Raw genomic sequence first — 23,438 nt, forward strand, 5'->3', positions numbered from 1 at the left:
ATAAAGCAACTATAGGTTGCTTCTTGCTACTCCAACTCACCACGACACTTCCAAGTGTAAAAGCATAACCCCTAGTAGACCTCCTGTCATATGAGCTACCTGCCCAATCAGCATCTGTGTAGCCATGTATATCCAAGCCTTTACCACTCTCATAAAGTAGACCATAATGTGCAGTGGTCTTTACATATCGCATGATGCGTCTCACTGCATCCAAATGAGGTTTTCTGGGGCTCTGCATGAATTGGCTTACTAGCCCCACAGCATAACTCAAATCCGGGCGTGTGATGGTCATGTAAATGAGACTACCAACCATCTTTCTGTACATAGATGGATCATCCAACTCCTCACCATAATCAGCCCGCAACTTGACATTCTGCTCCAAAGGTGTACTCATAGGCTTACACCCTGTCATGCCATATTTTGCCAACATATCCAATGCATATTGGCACTGTACTAACCATGTACCTACATGGTCTTTGATCACTTCGATTCCAAGAAAGTATCTCAACTCACCAAGGTCTTTCATGTCAAATTGCCCACAATGTTTTCTTGACATGCATTACATTTGCACCATGATCACTTGTGATAATCAAGTCATCCACATAGATGACAAGTAAAACAATCCCACGTTCTGTCTTCTTCACATAGAGTGAAGAATCTGCTGTAGAAACCTGAAAACCAAGAGAGATAAGATATCTGCTCATCTTATCACTCTAAGCACGAGGTGCTTGTTTCAAACCATATAATACCTTTTTCAATCTGCATACATGAGTGGGATATCTTGGGTGTACATAACCTTCTGGCTGTGCCATATACACTTCCTCTTGTAGATCACCATTTAGAAATGCATTTTTGATATCCATTTGATGCATTTCCCAACCATTAGTAGCTGCAGCCATACCAATGACTGCTCTCACTGTTCCCATCTTTGCCACTGGACTAATGTTTCATCATAGTCCAAACCTTGGGTTTGTGCATAACCCTTAGCTACCAATCTTGCTTTATGTCGTTCAATGGAACCATCAGATTTGCATTTCACTTTGTAAACCCATTTACAACCAATAAGATTTTTGTCCTTTGTGGTAATGCAACCAAATCCCATGTATCATTATGAACCAATGCGTCCATCGCAACATCCATTGCTTTCTCCCATACATGCTTTCCAATAGCTTCTGTATAGCATGTAGGTTCCACATGCTTCACCATAGATGTCATATATGCATAGTGCATAGCAAAATCTCGATATGTCAACCTGTCAATGGGATATCTGACCCTCTGGGATCTCCGCAATGCATGCGGATCACTCTGAACACCTGTCACTCTAGCATGTGGTGGCACATATCTATCCTGCCTTGCACCAGGTGTGCGTAAAACAGGTATGCCAAGCTCCTCATCCAAACTCTCTGAACTAGATGACTCATAACCTGTGATTCCAATTCCTTCAACCTTCTTCTTTCCTTTATCCACAGCACTACTCCTAGTGCTCACACTCTCATGCCTCAAACGTCCTGACCATGGATGTACAGTACTACTCTCAGCCTCTGCTGCTGCTGGCCCAGACATAGAAGTAGAACTAGAACTTGCTTGTGGTGGCAAGTTCACATGCACATCTACTTCAAGTGACTCAAACGTCCTGACCATGGATGTACAGTACTACTCTCAGCCTCTGCTGCTGCTGCTGGCCCAGACATAGAAGTAGAACTAGAACTTGCTTGTGGTGGCAAGTTCACATGCACATCTACTTCAAGTGACTCAATGACACCCTCATCCTTTGCTTTGTACCAACTAGCAAGCTCATCAAACACCACATCTCGTGAGATGACCACTTGTCTAGTTTGTGGATTGTAACATTTGTATGCCTTTCGATCCTGTGCATATCCAACAAATACACATTTTTCTGCCTTAGGATCCAACTTCCTTCTTCTTTCATCAGGCACATGTACGTAAGCTATGCATCCAAAAACTTTGAGGTGTCCAATGTTTGGTCTATAACCTGTAAGCCGCATCTCTGGCGTACTTCCATGAATGGCTGCTGTAGGTGTTTTATTCAATATATACACTGCAGTATCACATGCTTCTGCCCAATAATAATCTGGCATGCTCTTTTCATGCCAGATTATTCCATGCTTCCTCAAGAAATGCTCAAAAGCATTTGAGGTGTATTCACCACCTCCATCTGTCCTCAAACATTTAATCCAACAGCCATATTGCTTTTCTGCAAAAGCTTTGAAATCCATAAACTTTTCCAACACTTCACTTTTCTCTCTCAGAAAGTATATCCATGTCATTCTGCTAAAGTCATCAATGAATGTCACATAGTATAAACTGCCTTTGATAGATGGGTTTTGTGCAGGACCCCATACATCACTGTGTATTATCTCAAGTGGCCTGCTACTCATATTTCCTTCTCTAGGAAACCGTAACCTTGCCTGCTTTCCAAACTGACAGGCTTCACAAACATGCATATGCCCATCATACTTGAATCTAGGCAGCCCACTAACAATGCCTCTTGGCCTGCATGTTCTTTAACCTTTGTATATTGACATGTCCAATCCTCTTATGCCACATATCAATGTCCTGTACCACATTTCTGCTTTTAGAGAACATGGCTGATTTTAACTCAGGAATTTCAGCATCCAGCTTAAACAACCTGCCTTCTTTCTTGCCTTTGGCAATGACTCTACATCCATGTTTAAAATCCTCAACGAAGCAACCATGCTCGTTGAAACGAACCTGTAATCCCTGTTCCACCATTTGACCAACTGAGGCCAAGCTTTTTGTGATAGAAGGCACATACAATACATCTGACATAGACTTTGTTTGACCATTGTGCATAACCAATGGTACACTTCCAACATGTGTAATGGCATGCTGAGTATCATCTCCTATTTCCACATAGCCTTTCACATCCATAGGCTTCATATGCTCAAACCATTCACCATGACAAGTCATATGGTTTGATGCTCTAGAGTCCATATACCATGTGTCATCATTCTCAGCTTTTGTCATCATGGATCCAACAACATGTTTCATGGCAAACAAGTGATTTGCAGTGCCATCATTACTGCTTGATGCATAATTTTCACCACCATGTTGTGCATAATTTCCACCATAGTGTCCACCACGTTGTGCTCTACCCCCTCTTAAATCATTCTGTTTGCGGAAACAATCTCTCGCCATATGACCATATTTCCCACAGTAATGGCATTCCACATCTTGCATAGATGTTTGTTGGCCTTGCCAACGTCCTCTACCACGAGGATTACCTCTGCCTCGCTGAGGTGCATATCCACGACCACCTCTAGCACCATATGAAGGCTGAAAATTCTGTTGTGGTGACCTGTCCTGCCATCCACGACCATTACCACCACGTCCACGTGATGCGAATCTCCCCCTGCCTCTAAAACCTCTCTGTGAATACCTGTCCTGCCATCCACGACCATTACCACCACGTCCACGTGATGTGAATCTCCCCCTGCCTCTAAAACCTCTCTGTGAATAGAAAGCCTGATTTCTGCCATTATCATCATGGCTAGTAGATGCATCCAGAAATGAATCACTGAGTTTGATTTCCTCAACAAGCAAGAGTGAAACCAACTCATCAAAGTCTGGTAAACCTGTACTCCAAACCGAGATGGATGTATCAAAAGATTTATATTCCTTGCCAAGACCACGCAAGGTAATATCCACCAAATCATCATCAGGCATGGGGGCATTTATTGTTGCCAATGCATCTGCAAACTTCTTTATTTCTTGCACATAATCATGGATGCTCCTTTTATTCCACTTCACATTATGTATATGCTGTCGCTCGCAACTGAGATATGATGAAAGTAACTCTTGTAATAAAAAAATATACTTTTATGCATAAAAATCCATAATGAAGAAAGTAACACTTTCATAATAAAGAAATTATCAATAAGCATATTTCATAGAATTTAATTCTATTGAAAATCATTCTTTTATAAAAATTAATCAATATGCATCTTTCTATGCATGAATGAAAATGACACTTTTAGAATACTCTAACGATGGGGATTACTCTTTTTGACTAATAAAAGATGAAATTTATTTCATAAATTTTCAAAAAAATTCGCCATAAACTTCTCACCATAGCCCATCTGCACCCACAGCTGAGCATTGCCTTGCTGTGCACAAACCACTTCAACAATGATTAAGCCCTCTTAGGGGCTAACACCTAGGCAACCCTCTATGTTGAGGCTCGAAGCAAAACGCTGCTCACAACAGACGGAATTGATCCAATTACTCTTTACCCCAAGGGTTTTTGGGCATGGCGAACACGCTTGTAGCATCAGATTTGGCTGAAAATGCTTGCTTGTAGCTCCTCTAGCACTGTGGCAACTACAGAAGGTACTTTGGTCAAAATAGAGATTAAGTAATGATTTCTTTGCTTAATCAAGTCACAACCACCACGAATTGATCCAATTGCTCTTTACCCCAAGGGTTTTTGGGCATGGCGAACACGCTTGTAGCATCAGATTTGGCTGAAAACGCTTGCTTGTAGCTCCTCTAGCACTGTGGCAACTACAGAAGGTACTTTGGTCAAAACAGAGATTAAGTAATGATTTCTTTGCTTAATCAAGTGTTTGGGGTGATGATTATCATGTGGACACATTGCTATTAAAGCATGTTGAAGATTTTTTGAAAATGTTTAGTGAAAGGCATCCATTCTTTCACTCCAAGGTGGCCGAGTTTTTTGGTTTTTCAAAATAGTGAACTTAATCACTAATGAGTGATTAGTTGACAATAATCACTATTTTTTTTGTAAGCTCAACATTCCCTCTTCATGTGAGTCCAACAATGCAAAGTATGTCAAACATATTAAAGCCATGAAGAAAGCCAAATTCAAATCCTCAACAAAGTTCAGGCCAAAAACAAACCCACTTCTCAGATTCCATCATCCTATCTTGAAGTATTACACTTATATGGGGAATGCAACTTTGATTTCCCATGCATGTAATTTGTTTGAGTGAATCATTTTTCGGTATGTCAGAACACAAGGATAAAGGGGTTACTAGGTTTGATGTCACTAATTTCTTTACTTGGTCAGTCAAGGCAAAATTCCTTCTCATAAAGAAGGAACTTTGGAATATTGTCAATGGTAAGAACAAATGTCCAAACGGCAGAGACAAAGAAGATGAGAAAGTAGAATGGATAACTAAAGATGAAAAGGCACTTGCCCTTCTAGTGCTTAGTATGGATGATAATTTCATTCATCATATTAGTGCATGCAACACCTCCAAAATAGCATGGGATACATTGGAGGAGTTATTTGGAGCCAAAGGAAAAGGCACCTTAATGAACCTCATGATAGAATTTTTTGGGATAATGATGCAAGCTAATGAAAGTTTCTCAACTCACCTCAATAAGGCTAAAAGCCTTCTCTCTCAACTTGCCAGTGAAGGAGAAGTTTTGAAAGATGAAATAGTCATTGTTGTTTTGCTTAAAAGTAAACCTTCCACTTACAACACTTTGATCACCACTTTAAAAAATGTACCAGATCTAACCTTGAAAAAGGTAGAATCTTCTATCCTGGAAGAACAGAGAAAGATGGGCAAAGGTCTCTTCCAAGTTGACAATGCAATGGTAGTAAGCAAATCAAAAGTATCCTGCTCCCATTGTGGAAAGTCAGGACACAAAGTTGACACATGCAGGTTGAAGATGATATGCAGTTTTTGTGGTCTTAAAGGTCATTCAGAGAATTTTTGCTTTAAAAAGAAGGATAAAGCACACTTGGTTGAGGAAAAAGAAGTTTTGACAAAGGAAGAAGAGCAAATTTTTCTTCTATTGATCTGATTGGGCTTTTTGAAGTCCTTTTTTATGTATGTTACCTCTAAGCACCACATGATGTAGCTCACGTAACTTTCTTAGTAGTAGTAGTGGGACTTTTGTATGTTACCTCTGAGCACCACATGATGTAGCTAATGTAACTTTCTTAGTAGTAGTAGTGGGACTTTTTTATGGTTACCTTTGAGCACCACATGATGAAGCTCAGGTAACGTTTTAGACATTTGCCTCCTGGGAGGGCAAATCTTCTTGGTTAGTCCCATAGTTAGTATTTGGAACATGGGAGGGTATTTTGGTATTCCTTCACACTTCTTGGATGCTCTAGCCTTATTTTCAGGCCATGTTGAGGTCCAGGGAGGGTATTGGAATTTATGGCCCCTCTACATGGCTTTAGTAGTGGACCTTAGTAGATTATTTCTCTAAGGTTTAGTAGCTTGGCTTTAGTAGTGGACCTTAGTAGATTATTTCTCTAAGGGTTAGTAGCTCCTTTTTGGATGGTCCTATTTTTAGCTTTTTTATATGCCTTAGTGGAGAATCTCTACTTCTTGCACTCTACTCTAGGCTTTGGGTGCTCACTTCTAGGCAAGTGATAAGCATCTTGATTAGGATTAGATCCTAATCTCCTCCTTAATCCTTTTGTACTTTAGCCTATTTAAAGGCTCCTCATCTAATGAACAAAATACTTAGCTTTTGCTTTATTCACATTGACATTATGCTCATATGATTTGTCTTTAGCTAATCTAGCCATGCTTAAGCATAGTCTTGCTTCCTAGTTCTTAATCCTTGCTCTAATCATGTGCTCAATCCATCCTTGAGCTCCCATGTTTTCAACATAACTATGTTGTAGAAATCCACTGATCTAGCCTAACCCCATCCAATCCCATGGGTTAGCCAACCACCCAACCACTGTATTGATGGGATCCTTTATAAAACACTAGTTATGTTTTGTCCCGGGTGTTGAGATTCAAGCTCGATGTCAGTGTGAGCCAGCTTGCTATGTGCTGGCATGTTAGGTAGGAACATGTGTGAGACATAAATGACCGCGTGTCCAGTTGGTCATAGTGTGTGGACATTAGCTAGGGTTAGATGTGTGTGGACACAACTCATAGTGTGTTGTGTGTATTATGGATTATGGCTTTATGCATTGTGTGAGAAGGGAGATGGCTTCCCTCTATGGTTAGGGTTTACAATATACATTAGGGTTTGCTCCTGTGTGTGTGTTTCCTCTCCCTCTACCTATTGTTTAACATGGTATCAGAGCCTTGTGCTGTCTATTAGGGTTTATGAGTGAGTGAGAGAAGAGGGAGAAGAAGCTGAGAAGCTGTGAAGCTTGCCATTGAAGCTATGAAGCTTGGAGCACACCGATTACTATTAGATCTGAGAGCTTGGCCTACCGGGTAAGGTCTTCTAAACATCCTTGAGCAGATTGCAGGTGATTCAGGCAAAAACAAAGCAAATCAGGACAACCCAAAGCAAAGAAAAATTCTGGTTTTTGAAAGCTTTCCATTAAAGCTTGGAAGCACTGATGTATGGTGGAAATACATGCAAATCTGGCAAAAAAAAACATGTATCTAACAAGGAGGAATGTATTGGCAACTCCTATGCAAGCCCTACTGTGATTTTGGAACAATTTACATGCATTTGAATGAGTGAAAATTTTTGGTTTTTGAGCTCTCACAAAATAGAGAAAAGGAGGTCAAAATTTGATGCATTTGGAGCATGTTTTTGGCAAAAATCCAAGCATTGACTGATTGCACACATACCTAGGTGTGTTGGGGACTTGATTACCTCATCAATTAACATTATAATCACTCTCGAATCACTATAGAGCAGGCGACGCAGACTGCACAGAGAAACAGGGTAGAAATTTGATCATTTTGATGCGAGGAGGCCGATTACAACTTCTGTGCTTGATATATTTCAAAATTGCTTTAGCAATTGGTTGCTACACACACTAGAGAAGAGGGCTATATGGTTGGTTTGATCAATTATGCCTAATTGAGCTGGGAATGAGCTGATTAAAAAGCATGTCCACTGGTTGTTGCAGAGAAACAGAGTGATTTTAATCGAGCAATTAATCTTTGGTCTTAAACAATTGGATAAATTCCTCTTACATGGAGTTAGTGGACACTATTGCTAAGCTAATGAATGCCTGGTTGCTCAATTTGGATAAATATTGAAGAATTTAGAGCAAAATTACTACTGGTTTTTCTGGTTTTTCCCAAAACAGAGAAAGGGGTTTTCAAAAATTGATATGTACACATGTCAGATGGTGTTGATACTCTACATTGAGGTTGTTTAGGTGTCAATGCAAGTTACCCATACTTGATTGAACTACTACATTATGATTTAAAGCCTTGGAAGGTATCTCGGACTGCGTGAGCCAGTTCATTTTGGATGCGTACAGGTTGATTTTCTACATCAAATTTGAAGATTGTTGGTTACATTGGAGCATCTGAAACACTCATTGGAGTGTGGTTGAGCTGAGGAAGGCTCATCTACAGATTTGGAAGTGTACGCAAGGTGTTTTGCATTGAGCAACATGTTGGATAATCCAATACTGGATAGGAAGAACTTCCAAGCATGGAAGTACAGGATCAAAATTTTCTTGAAGGGAAAAGGTTTTTGGAATCTCATTACAGGTGCTGAGCTAGAGTGTGAACTACCCCGACAACCTACACAGCAGGTTAGCAGGTTATTGCTCATAAGCAATGGTCAGAAAGAGCATTCAAAGTGTTGCATTATCTGTCTATATGTATTTCTGATGCTATGCTCACACATACAGGATGCTGAGAATCCCAAAGATGCATGGGAAATAAAAGTATGCATAAAATAATATTTTTATTGTTACTTTTATCATTATTGATTTCTATGCATAAAAGTATGCATAAAAGAATATTTTTATTATAAAAATATTATTTTCATCATAAATGATTTTTATGCATAAACATATGCATAAAAGATAAATTTTTATATTAAAAGTGTGATTTTTATCATAAATAATTTTATGCATAAATTAGATGCATAAAAGAAATTCTTTTATATTAAAAGAGTGATTTTCATCATAAATGATTTGTATGCATAAAAGATAAATTTTTATATATTAAAAGTGTGATTTTTATCATAAATAATTTTATGCATAAATTAGATGCATAAAAGAAATTCTTTTATATTAAAAGAGTGATTTTTATCATAAATGATTTGTATGCATAAAAGATATTTATATATATATTAAAAGTGTGATTTTCATCATAAATAATTTTATGCATAAATTAGATGCATAAAAGAAATTCTTTTATATTAAAAGAGTGATTTTCATCATAAATGATTTGTATGCATAAAAGATATATTTTTTATATTAAAAGGGTGATTTTCATCATAAATAATTTTATGTATAAATTAGATGCATAAAAGAAATTCTTTTATATTAAAAGAGTGATTTTCATCATAAATGATTTGTATGCATAAACATATGCATAATATATATATATATATATATATATATATATATATATATATATATATATTTTAAAAGTGTGATTTTCATCATAAATGGATTTTATGCATAAATTAGATGCATAAAGAAATTCTTTTATTCTAAAAGTGTAATCCTACTAAATTGGATTTATGCATGGGGGAATTTTCCTCATGAAGGAGGTACCTATTTCACATGCTTGAATGAGTTTTAAACTCCCAAATAATGAGATATTTTTATCTCTCCTCTCCTGTTTCAACAAGATCCAAAAAGTGAGCTAAACTAACCCAAAAATGGTCAAAAATTGACCAAACTGATCTGAAGAATTCTAGAATCAAATGGCTTGGTTAGAATCTCACTTTTTCCTATAAATAGAAGCCTCCCCCTTTGTTGAAGCTTAATAGTGTTTTACACTGTTACCTTGCCTCTCGCAAGTGCCAAAAACAATGAATTATTTTACTTATAATTCATTAGTTTTTGACCTTCCCTCTTCCAAAACTTTGGTGGCCACTCTTGTTTCAAACAAGAGTAGAACCCTTAAACCATCAAGCCAAAGGAAAGCTCTCAAATTCATTAGTAAGTTGGAGATTCTTCTCTTTTCCATTCATTTTATGGTTTTTTATGATTTTTGTCTTCTCTAAATTGCAAATGATGTTATGTCTCATTGAAAAAAGGCATTCCCCTCTCTGCTTTAGTAAATCCAACCATTCTTATTCTAGATGAATGATTAATGAATAAAATCAAGTTTTTCATAATGTTTCTCTTTGATTGTTTACATTTAGAATGATTTAAATGCTCTTGGTAAACTTCTAATTAATTCTGTGAGTTAAAAATTGAAAAATGGTCAGCCATACAAAGGAGGTTATTGCGAAATTTTTTGAAAATTTATGAAATAAATTTCATCTTTTATTAGTCAAAAAGAGTAATCCCCATCGTTAGAGTATTCTAAAAGTGTCATTTTCATTCATGCATAGAAAGATGCATATTGATTAATTTTTATAAAAGAATGATTTTCAATAGAATTAAATTCTATGAAATATGCTTATTGATAATTTCTTTATTATGAAAGTGTTACTTTCTTCATTATGGATTTTTATGCATAAAAGTATATTTTTTTATTACAAGAGTTACTTTCATCATATTGATTTTTATGCATAAAAGTATGCATAAAATAATATTTTTATTGTTACTTTTATCATTATTGATTTCTATGCATAAAAGTATGCATAAAAGAATATTTTTATTATAAAAATATTATTTTCATCATAAATGATTTTTATGCATAAACATATGCATAAAAGATAAATTTTTATATTAAAAGTGTGATTTTTATCATAAATGATTTTATGCATAAAAGAAATTCTTTTATATTAAAAGAGTGATTTTCATCATAAATGATTTGTATGCATAAAAGACAATTTTTTATATATTAAAAGTGTGATTTTTATCATAAATGATTTTATGCATAAATTAGATGCATAAAAGAAATTCTTTTATATTAAAAGAGTGATTTTTATCATAAATGATTTGTATGCATAAAAGATATTTATATATATATATTAAAAGTGTGATTTTCATCATAAATAATTTTATGCATAAATTAGATGCATAAAAGAAATTATTTTATATTAAAAGAGTGATTTTTATCATAAATGATTTGTATGCATAAAAGATATATTTTTTATATTAAAAGGGTGATTTTCATCATAAATAATTTTATGTATAAATTAGATGCATAAAAGAAATTCTTTTATATTAAAAGAGTGATTTTCATCATAAATGATTTGTATGCATAAACATATGCATAATATATATATATATATATATATATTAAAAGTGTGATTTTCATCATAAATGGATTTTATGCATAAATTAGATGCATAAAAGAAATTCTTTTATTCTAAAAGTGTAATCCTACTAAATTGGATTTATGCATGGGGGAATTTTTCTCATGAAGGAGGCACCTATTTCACATGCTTGAATGAGTTTTAAACTCCCAAATAATGAGATATTTTTATCTCTCCTCTCCTGTTTCAACTAGATCCAAAAAGTGAGCTAAACTAACCCAAAAATGGTCAAAAATTGACCAAACTGATCTGAAAAATTCTAGAATCAAATGGCTTGGTTAGAATCTCACTTTTTCCTATAAATAGAAGCCTCCCCCTTTGTTGAAGCTTTATAGTGTTTTACACTGTTACCCTGCCTCTCGCAAGTGCCAAAAACAATGAACTTTACTCATAATTCATTAGTTTTTGACCTTCCCTCTTCCAAAAGGTTGGTGGCCACTCTTGTTTCAAACAAGAGTAGAACCCTCAAACCATCAAGCCAAAGGAAAGCTCTCAAATTCATTAGTAAGTTGGAGATTCTTCTCTTTTCCATTCATTTTATGGTTTTTTATGATTTTTGTCTTCTCTAAATTGTAAATAATGTTATGTCTCATTGAAAAAAGGCATTCCCCTCTCTGCTTTAGTAAATCCAACCATTCTTATTCTAGATGAATGATTAATGAATAAAATCAAGTTTTTCATAATGTTTCTCTTTGATTGTTTACATTTAGAATGATTTAAATACTCTTGGTAAACTTCTACTTAATTCTGTGAGTTAAAAATTGAAAAATGGCAGCCATACAAAGGAGGTTATGGCAAATTTTTTTGAAAATTTATGAAATAAATTTCATCTTTTATTAGTCAAAAAGAGTAATCCCCATCGTTAGAGTATTCTAAAAGTGTCATTTTCATTCATGCATAGAAAGATGCATATTGATTAATTTTTATAAAAGAATAATTTTCAATAGAATTAAATTCTATGAAATATGCTTATTGATAATTTCTTTATTATGAAAGTGTTACTTTCTTCATTATGGATTTTTATGCATAAAAGTATATTTTTTTATTACAAGAGTTACTTTCATCATATTGATTTTTATGCATAAAAGTATGCATAAAATAATTTTTTTATTGTTACTTTTATCATTATTGATTTCTATGCATTTGTATGCATAAAAGATAATTTTTTATATATATAAAGTGTGATTTTTATCGTAAATAATTTTATGCATAAATAAGATGCATAAAAGAAATTCTTTTATATTAAAAGAGTGATTTTTATCATAAATGATTTGTATGTATAAAAGATATTTATATATATATTAAAAGTGTGATTTTCATCATAAATACTTTTATGCATAAATTAGATGCGTAAAAGAAATTCTTTTATATTAAAAGAGTGATTTTCATCATAAATGATTTGTATGCATAAAAGATATATTTTTTATATTAAAAGGGTGATTTTCATCATAAATAATTTTATGTATAATTAGATGCATAAAAGAAATTCTTTTATATTAAAAGAGTGATTTTCATCATAAATGATTTGTATGCATAAACATATGCAAAATATATATATATATTTTTTAAAAGTGTGATTTTCATCATAAATGGATTTTATGCATAAATTAGATGCATAAAAGAAATTCTTTTATTCTAAAAGTGTAATCCTACTAAATTGGATTTATGCATGGGAGAATTTTCCTCATGAAGGAGGCACCTATTTCACATGCTTGAATGAGTTTTAAACTCCCAAATAATGAGATATTTTTATCTCTCCTCTCCTGTTTCAACTAGATCCAAAAAGTGAGCTAAACTAACCCAAAAATGGTAAAAAATTGACCAAACTGATCTGAAAAATTCTAGAATCAAATGGCTTGGTTAGAATCTCAATTTTTCCTATAAATAGAAGCCTTAATAGTGTTTTACACTGTTACCCTGCCTCTCGCAAGTGCCAAAAACAATGAATTTTATTTATAATTCATTAGTTTTTGACCTTCCCTCTTCCAAAAGTTAAAAATTTATGAAATAAATTTCATCTTTTATTAGTCAAAAAGAGTGATCCCCATCGTTAGAGTATTCTAAAAGTGTCATTTTCATTCATGCATAGAAAGATGCATATTGATTAATTTTTATAAAAGAATGATTTTCAATAGAATTAAATTCTATGAAATATGCTTATTGATAATTTTTTTATTATGAAAGTGTTACTTTCTTCATTATGGATTTTTATGCATAAAAGTATATTTTTTTATTACAAGAGTTACTTTCATCATATTGATTTTTATGCATAAAAGTATGCATAAAAGAATATTTTTATTGTTACTTTTATCATTATTGATTTCTATGCATAAAAGTATGCATAAAAGAATATTTTTATTATAAAAATATTATTTTCATCATAAATGATTTTTATGCATAAACATATGCATAAAAGATAAATTTTTATATTAAAAGTGTGATTTTTATCATAAATGATTTTATGCATAAATTAGATGCATAAAAGAAATTCTTTTATATTAAAAGAGTGATTTTCATCATAAATGATTTGTATGCATAAAAGATAATTTTTTATATATTAAAAGTGTGATTTTTATCATAAATGATTTTATGCATAAATTAGATGCATAAAAGAAATTCTTTTATATCATAAATGATTTGTATGCATAAAAGATATTTATATATATATATTAAAAGTATGATTTTCATCATGAATAATATTATGCATAAATTAGATGCATAAAAGAAATTCTTTTATATTAAAAGAGTGATTTTCATCATAAATGATTTGTATGCATAAAAGATATATTTTTTATATTAAAAGGGTGATTTTCATCATAAATAATTTTATGTATAAATTAGATGCATAAAAGAAATTCTTTTATATTAAAAGAGTGATTTTCGTCATAAATGATTTGTATGCATAAACTTATGCATAATATATATATATATATATATTTTTTAAAAGTGTGATTTTCATCATAAATGGATTTTATGCATAAATTAGATGCATAAAAGAAATTCTTTTATTCTAAAAGTGTAATCCTACTAAATTGGATTTATGCATGGGGGAATTTTTCTCATGAAGGAGGCACCTATTTCACATGCTTGAATGAGTTTTAAACTCCCAAATAATGAGATATTTTTATCTCTCCTCTCCTGTTTCAACTAGATCCAAAAAGTGAGCTAAACTAATCCAAAAATGGTCAAAAATTGACCAAACTGATCTGAAAAATTCTAGAATCAAATGGCTTGGTTAGAATCTCACCTTTTCCTATAAATAGAAGCCTCCCCCTTTGTTGAAGCTTAATAGTGTTTTACACTGTTACCCTGCCTCTCGCAAGTGCCAAAAACAATGAACTTTACTCATAATTCATTAGTTTTTGACCTTCCCTCTTCCAAAAGTTTGGTGGCCACTCTTGTTTCAAACAAGAGTAGAACCCTCAAACCATCAAGCCAAAGGAAAGCTCTCAAATTCATTAGTAAGTTGGAGATTCTTCTCTTTTCCATTCATTTTATGGTTTTTTATGATTTTTGTCTTCTCTAAATTGCAAATGATGTTATGCCTCATTGAAAAAAGGCATTCCCCTCTCTGCTTTAGTAAATCCAACCATTCTTATTCTAGATGAATGATTAATGAATAAAATCAAGTTTTTCATAATGTTTCTCTTTGATTGTTTACATTTAGAATGATTTAAATACTCTTGGTAAACTTCTAATTAATTCTCTGAGTTAAAAATTGAAAAATGGTCAGCCATACAAAGGAGGTTATGGTAAAATTTTTTGAAAATTTATAAAATAAATTTCATCTTTTATTAGTCAAAAAGAGTAATCCCCATCGTTAGAGTATTCTAAAAGTGTCATTTTCATTCATGCATAGAAAGATGCATATTGATTAATTTTTATAAAAGAATGATTTTCAATAGAATTAAATTCTATGAAATATGCTTATTGATAATTTCTTTATTATGAAAGTGTTACTTTCTTCATTATGGATTTTTATGCATAAAAGTATATTTTTTTATTACAAGAGTTACTTTCATCATATTGATTTTTATGCATAAAAGTATGCATAAAACAATATTTTTATTGTTACTTTTATCATTATTGATTTCTATGCATAAAAGTATGCATAAAAGAATATTTTTATTATAAAAATATTATTTTTATCATAAATAATTTTTATGCATAAACATATGCATAAAAGATAAATTTTTATATTAAAAGTGTGATTTTTATCATAAATGATTTTATGCATAAATTAGATGCATAAAAGAAATTCTTTTATATTAAAAGAGTGATTTTTATCATAAATGATTTGTATGCATAAAAGATAATTTTTTATATATTAAAAGTGTGATTTTTATCATAAATGATTTTATGCATAAATTAGATGCATAAAAGAAATTCTTTTATATTAAAAGAGTGATTTTTATCATAAATGATTTGTATGCATAAAAGATATTTATATATATATTAAAAGTGTGATTTTCATCATGAATAATTTTATGCATAAATTAGATGCATAAAAGAAATTCTTTTATATTAAAAGAGTGATTTTCATCATAAATGATTTGTATGCATAAAAGATATATTTTTTATATTAAAAGGGTGATTTTCATCATAAATAATTTTATGTATAAATTAGATGCATAAAATAAATTCTTTTATATTAAAAGAGTGATTTTCATCATAAATGATTTGTATGCATAAACATATGCATAATATATATATATATATATATATATATATATATATATATATATTTTAAAAGTGTGATTTTCATCATAAATGGATTTTATGCATATATTAGATGCATAAAAGAAATTCTTTTATTCTAAAAGTGTAATCCTACTAAATTGGATTTATGCATGGAAAGATGCATAAAGAATTTATTTTTAATCCAAAAGTGTTATCCTCATCAATTTTGATTTTATGCATAGAATGATGCATAAAGAAATCTATTTAGTTCAAAAGTCATTTTCATCAATTTTGATTTTATGCATAGAATGATGCATAAAGAAATCTATTTTTAGTTCAAAAGAGTTATTTTTATCAATTTTGATTTTATGCATAGAATGATGCATATAAAGAAATCTATTTTAGTTCAAAAGAGTTATTTTCATCAATTTTGATTTTATGCATAGGAAGATGCATGAAAGATTGATTTTTTTAAAAGTGTCATTCTCATTTAAAATGAATTTATGCATAGAAAGATGCATAAAAGATTGATTTTTATTTCGAAAGTGTTATTCTCCTTAAAATGGAATTTATGCATAAATATATGCGTAAAGAAACTTTATATCAAAAAATAAGAATTCTCTTGTATTCTATAAATAGATATGAGGATGTGAAATAAATCAGATAGATGAAAATGAACGAAGAATGGATGTAGTTGTGGATATGGATGTATGGGTGTATGAATGTGGAATGTGGATATGGATGTATGGATATATGAATGTGGAATGTGGATATGGATATATGGATGTGAATGTGAATGCGAATGTGGATGTATGGATGTGGGTATGGATATGGATATATAGATGTAGATATGGAATGTGAATATGAATGTATGAATGTGGATGTGAAAATGGATGCATGCATGTGGATGTGGATGTGAAAATGGATGCATGTATGTGGATGTGGAAATGGATGTATGGATGTGGATATGGATATGGATGTATGAATGTGGATGTGGATTATTTTAAAGTTAGCTGATGCTAAGAAAAAGGCAATTTCATATTGGGTGTGTAAGTGGTATGACTAGTTTTATGTTTGCATGAACTTCAAGCTAGAGGGCCTGGGAACTCTTTTTCCTGGTATCCGAGACAAAACCTAACCAAATTCCTAATTGAATCCTATCTCTACAGTGGTTGGGCGGTTGGCTAACCCATGGGATTGGATGGGGTTAGGTTGGACTGATGGGTCCGTAAATCGAGACTCAATTTCTGTTTAGTTCGATAGATGAAGTAAATCCCGATAAAAATTGTTCTGTGGAAAAAGGATCAACGGCTGTGCCTCTCGCGCAATGAGGAAAAAAGCGTTGGTCTCTATGATCCAAGTGCAATCTGTCCCTTGATCTGACCATGGAACTTACGAGTTCTGTCAGATCAATTCAGTTAGTTAAGGGTTTTGACTATGTTAGAAAAAAGTTATCCTGATAGAATCGCCCGTGCTTTCTGGACAAAGGAAGTTTTTTCAGGTTCGGTTTTGGTAAAATCGATGGATTAGTCTCTTGTCCGGATATCCGTGGGCGAGGCCCCGAGTGTGGGACCCTGCCTCGCGCAAGAAGTGCTACTTTTGCTGCTAGCACTCCTGAAATTGTTGCGCGGTGGGGACAGGGATCTTACACCCAACATGACCAGCCCATGAGCGCCCGTCTCGCCGAAGAGAGAGAGGTGCCGCCGAACAAAGAGAGAGCTGCACGCACGTAAGAAACAGAAGAAAAAAAACGTGATGTTGATGTGCGTTCGCCTTTCATTTTTTAAACCTATATTAATCAAACTCCCACGTTCACTAACGTTTTCAAACGTTAGTGAATGTTTCAATCGTTGTAAACATTTGGATCCTATCCAAACTGCGTACATGGACACAATTATCACAAGCTAAGGTATCCAATACTTGTGACTATCCAAACTCTCCACACTTAGTACTTCCTCCATCTAGAGCCTTTCTAGATTTCCATCGAAGCTCTACTTAAGAGCCTATAGCTGGGCAATACCATCACATTGTACCCATCTTAAGTTTTTTTGAATTCTCTATCTATTGCATTGTCCATTGCACTTTGCTTTTCTATCTATCTTTCCCCTGTGCTATATTATTATATATCCTTGATCACATTGTCTCAACTCGTCTTCTTCATTGAGTCTTTTTTCCTAGCTTACTCTAGCCCTCTTCTCCCATACGTGACTCACAATTCCAGCATCTACACACTCACAAGGGCTACTAGCCTTCTATCCATGCATGGCACCCTTGGACTTCATTAAGTTTCCCACCAAAGTATCCTTCATCTTGCCCAATCAAATGGGCATCCCAATTGTGGTCTATGTGGAGCCATCAAATCTATACACCCAATCGTGGCCTCTGAATCTTCCTTCAAGGCACAAAACTTGCCTACATTTGTGTTAATCAAGTGAGGTAGCAATGCCCAAAAGGTCAAAGCAATGCCAGATGCCCAAGGTCGGCTTTATTTGGAGACCCAAGATTAGCATTGTCAGGGCAATCCAAAATTTTACCCCCAAGCCCAAAGGTCTGTAATGTTGGGGCAATCTAAAATTTTACCCCCAAGCCCAAAGGGATACTAGCCTTCTATCCATGCATGGCACCGTTGGACTTCATGAAGCTTCCCACCAAAGTATCCTTCATTTTTCCCAATCAAATGGGCCTCCGAATCATGCTCTATGTGGAGCCATCAAATCTATACACCTAATTGTGGTCTCTGCATCTTCCTTCAAGGCACAAAACTTTCTTGCATTTATGTTAATCAAGTGAGGTAGCAATGCACAAAAGGTCAAAGCAATGCAAGATGCCCAAAGTCAGCTTTATCTGGATACCCAAGGTTAGCATTGTGGGGGCAATCCAAAATTTTACCCCCAAGCCCAAAGGTCTGTAATGCTTCTCTTATTTTTGTTGACATCACGATGCTTCAAGCAAGTAGACCAATTAGCCATCGAAGAGGCTAAAGAATCAACCGGATCCACTCCGCCATATCTACAAAAATCCATCGGTAGACCTACTATACTGGGTGTTCTAAATTCTCCCATTCTTATAGACAACCTAATCCCCTTCACACCTACTTTATCAGCCAATCTTATTAGACATTAACAACCAATTCCATATCTCAAACCATGTGTAAGAGTCAAAGAAAGTAGAATGAAAATTGTCGACCGAAGAAAGCAAAGTGGTGGAGTTTTCACTGGAGAAGAAGCTTCTACAGATGCCCACCTTTTGTCCAATTCCTATGCATGCCACCTGCAATATATACACAAGATCTACATATAATTGACACATAGGTACTATTCTTTCACTAACGTATATTGATTCTTCTTATCAATAATCATCCAAGTACATTTTTGGATGGGGAGATCATGGTTATATGTGCAAGCCTGGTCCCCATGGTATGACCTATCACGCTTGGACTTCCTTGCATTATCATGAGTTTTTTGTGGCCCTCGTATTCGACCACACCACCCACCAACGATCACATACTTCCTCTATCCTAAGTGCTCAACAACACCAAATCCCTTGAGCCACGGAAGTCTCCTAGCTCCATTGCAATTGTGGGCATAGCCATGCGCAAAGTCCACTATCATACCTCAAATAATCTAATAATATCGACTCCCCACCACAAAAAGAGATGACGAGTAAATATTGAAGAAAGCAGCAAGCAAGAGTTAAGGAAAGTAGTTGATTTAGATAAGTCTTTGTATTAGAGAAGTGCACACATATGGGCATACCTTTTGCCTATTGCCCAAGCATGTCATCTGTATACTTCACTACGGGCATCACAAATGTTTTTACTTCTCAAATCTCACGACATGCACAAAAGCATGCACCTACAACTAATCTCATCAATGCGAACGCTCTAGGTACATCTCCGAATGGGGAGCACCATGGTGGATGCAAGCCTTGCCCATGGTATGAACCATCACCTAGAGGACCCATGACCTTATAGGTACCTCCACCAATGAGCTTTCATGCATGTATCCTTTACTTTGTCACCAATTCATCCCTAACACAATCTTTTCCTAGGCTGATGTTTTTACCATGGGGAAGTCTCATCTTGAAACATCATATTGTGAGATTAGGACATACTCTCACGTCATGCCTTGAAGATCTCAACCACCATCTACCCTTGCAAATCATTACATGGTGGTCTTGGCGCTCATTCCACCAATCATAGGATGCTAGACGGCTTCTACAAATCACCTCATGATGAAGGGTCCACACCACTTCCACAACCAGTAGAGGTTTGGCATGATGAGACCTCTACATCATCTATCACTTTCCATGCCACCTCAATAAGCTACCTGCCATCAAGGCTACCTAAATCTTATGGTTTCTCCACATTTTGTAGGAAAACTTGTTCACAAAAAAGCATAATCAAAATGTTCACAAAATGATGATTTTGTTGTTTTGATGCCAATGTTTGTAACATATCAATTTTTTTGCAAAATCAAGATTTGTTCACTCTATGGTTAGGCTTAGTTGTGAGCTATTTATTTAATATTCCCATTCCTAAATTCCTAGAGAACAAAATAAGTATTTTGTAAAAATTTAATATTCTATAGGATTACAAGTGCAAGATTACATGAGAAACTTAGCCAATTGTGACCTTTGAGATATTGCAATTTTACAAAATAACTATTTTGTAAAAAAATTAATATTTTATAGGATTACAATTGTAAGCTTACACAAGGAACTTGGCCAATTTTGACCTTTGAGATACTACAATTTTTAAAATTGTTACTCTTTTATACATAAACAAATCTAGTAATTTACATTATTGTAACTAGATATAAGATGTAAACTTTCTCTTTTGTAAAGAGAGAATGTGATGTAATAATTTCTTTACACTCGATGTAAAAGGTAAATACGTCCCAAGTTGATTGTCTATGAAATGAGCTCAAACATTCTATCATGATTTAGATTCTTAATGTTTAAAGAATATTATCAAGGCTTGTAAGTTACACTAACCTTTAAGAAATAAATCCATTTATGAATATTGTAGCCAATATATCTCAAGTTTTTGTTTCATTCGTAAGTTTCCAACTATGAATGTTGTAGCCAATATATCTCAAGTTTTTATTTTGGCTCGTATGCTTCCAACTATGATAATAATTCCCTTAAAACTTTCTACATTCTTTCTCTTTACATCCATCTAATCGATTGAATTTTAAATAAGTAACCTACAAGCTAGATCTAATAGTCCTAACTCTATAAGATCTATATAAAGCATATATGCATTCATGTCAAAGATGCCTCTACTTTTTACTTGTTACAAATTTTTATACACAATTGTTTCCCCCGCTTCTGTAAGTATATATGTTTGGACTTTGAATTGAAACTCCCATCTTATCAATTCACGTAAATTAATTACATCACAAAAATATCGATTAAATCATATCTTACATTTATATGGATGGCATTAAGTCCCTCAATTTTTAAAATCCTTCATGTGAAAACGGGCAAAGTTATATAATGTGAATCCTTGAGATAGAAGTGTAACTTTGCATCGTGAGAGACAATAAGTTTATCCTTGAATAGAGGAAATTTTTCATATTTATTTAGCCATGTGAATCATAGCATCAAATTTCTTAATCATTAGCTCAATGTATCTTTATAATGGATGATGCATAGATGTCTTAAAAGCATAGTAAAATCAAGCCTTACTTCTTCACGAACTATAATAAAGAATGTTCTTCATAGAGTTTCTTTGACATTGGCTAGAAAATGTAAATACCCTACAATGAAAATGAATTCCTTACCAGAATAATTCAAGGAATTACAATTACATGTCTAGTTAACTTAGGCTCTTTAACATCATTATCAATAGACTTTCTTGTGTGCAATGAGCACAGTGAGCACATGATGATCAGCTCTTAATGGAGAATAACTATAAAACATACGATAGTGAATCCTATTACCATCATTGGAGAGAAAAACTTGACATTGCTGTTGGATTTAAACAATCGTGAAGGCTTCGAAGGTCCTGCTGTGTGAGAGGTATATTTGTTAGCTCTATTATATATTGTATAAAAATTATTGAAAAGGCATATCTAGAGCTTGCCTGGTTGTCCTTGAGAAGGTGGAGTCCCAGTTCCATTACTTAGAACACCTGAAACCTCAAGTTGTTCAAGGTCATTTTTAGATGGGACCCAAACAGAATAAACGGCATCACACAAAAATGTGCATTGAAATCTCTTTAGATGTGAAGGATTGTGTTTGTTAGCTTGGAGTTTAATAACATTACATGTAGCTCAAGTCTCCGTATGATGGTTTTCATGATAAATTCTTAACATTTCCTTTAAACATTCCGCAATGAATCACTTATAAGTAGCTCATGCCTCTCTCTCTCTCTCTCTCTCTCTCTCTCTCTCACACACACACACACACACACACACACACACACACACACGCACACGCACACGCACGTGCACGCACATGTACATATATTAAGGTCATGCTCACTTCTTGCTTTTGTAGTATTTAAGAGAAATCTACAAAAAGCACATACAAAATATATCATCATAGATAACTTCGTTGTGTATGTGCGCATGCACCTCAACTTTCGGAGGACACTTTGACTTTTGTAAGGAGATAAATGTAAGTTCTTGGATTTCTTGTTTAAAATGGTGGGCTATAATGCATTGAGAATGCCCTTGACTTTTTCAATATTTAACGACCAAAGGCCCATTGAAGGTTGCTTAGTGGAATGTGACATGTAAGTAAGGAGTGATGAGGGGCCATAGGCTTGCCATAGAACTCAAAAAGGTTGCTTAGTGGAATGTGACATATAGGTAGGGAGTAAAAAAGGGTCTTTACAAGCTTGCCACAGAACTTAAGAAAAAAACAAAGATTTGCTTCGCTCATTTGCTATTAGCAATAAATCTTGTCATTCTTTTAGCCATTATGTAAGGGGAAGCTCAAGAAACCTTAAGTGGTTGAGTTTGTTCAATAAGCACACGCACAGGCACACACACAGAGATCGTAGAGGGGGGGGGGGGGGGGGGCAAACCGTTGCAAAGCTCGGCGCGGCTCTCAACGGAAACATCGCACAATGTGGGCAGCTCCTCGGCTCTCTGTAGGTCGGGAATGTCTACTTCGTTGTCGTAGATATCACAAAGGCACGTTTGGTCCACCTCGACCACGACAGCGAGGCCGGCACAGCAGTCAGTAGAGGGGCTGTCTGTCAAGTCTGAAACGAAAGGTATGCAAGGGTTGAGGTCGTCAAGCAGATAGTAACAGTTTGCGGCAAAACATCCTCTACTTAAAAGAAAGAACAGCAATACGTTCATGTAGAGCAGGCTAGCCATGGCCAAGACGCGTAACAGTCAAAGAGTTCTTGTGGTACCTCGTAATAACTCTCGCTTCACAACACCGCGTTTTGGGCCGGCTATGGCGACCTAACCAAGATTGAGAGCTATTATCAATGCTCCTAGCGCGTACATAATAATTGCTGTTAACCTAATACATACACAAAAATCTGTTAACCTAATAAATTCAATAAAATTAGTCATATGTAGATAGATAATATATAGGCGTCCAAAAGAAATCATGGACCCCTAATAAGCTAGTTAATTTAAAAGAAAAATACGAAATTTCAAGGG

The 23,438-nt window shown here is 34.0% G+C and overlaps 1 protein-coding gene across 2 annotated transcripts; it reads right to left on the reverse strand.

Moving 5' to 3' along the window:
* Positions 1-21,452: 21,452 nt before the first annotated feature.
* On the reverse strand, positions 21,453-23,187 carry LOC147641766 (non-specific lipid-transfer protein C6-like). Of its 2 annotated transcripts, none has more exons than XM_086818081.1 (3): positions 22,847-23,187; positions 21,899-21,946; positions 21,453-21,820 (listed from the first exon to the last, which is right to left on the reverse strand). In XM_086818081.1, the coding sequence occupies exons 1-3, from the start codon at positions 23,142-23,144 to the stop codon at positions 21,711-21,713; spliced, it is 456 nt and encodes a 151-aa protein (XP_086674207.1). In that variant the 5' UTR covers positions 23,145-23,187; the 3' UTR covers positions 21,453-21,710. The 2 variants fall into 2 exon arrangements, with proteins under 2 accessions (XP_086674207.1, XP_086674128.1); XM_086818002.1 differs by having other exon boundaries at positions 21,453-21,823.
* Positions 23,188-23,438: the final 251 nt, after the last annotated feature.

Source organism: Cibotium barometz, chromosome 1, assembly GCF_041138505.1.
Source record: "Cibotium barometz isolate CiBa-2024 chromosome 1, ASM4113850v1, whole genome shotgun sequence".
Taxonomy (NCBI): Eukaryota; Viridiplantae; Streptophyta; class Polypodiopsida; order Cyatheales; family Cibotiaceae; genus Cibotium; species Cibotium barometz.

Coding starts and splice junctions, on each gene's coding strand:
- LOC147641766 (XM_086818002.1), bottom strand. CDS start 23,144: ATGGCTAGCCTGCTCTACATGAACGTATTGCTGTTCTTTCTTTTAAGT. Junction 21,947..22,846: donor CCGCGCCGAGCTTTGCAACG/GTTTGCCCCCCC, acceptor TTGAGGTTTCAG/GTGTTCTAAGTAATGGAACT. Junction 21,824..21,898: donor ACCTTCTCAAGGACAACCAG/GCAAGCTCTAGA, acceptor CCTCTCACACAG/CAGGACCTTCGAAGCCTTCA.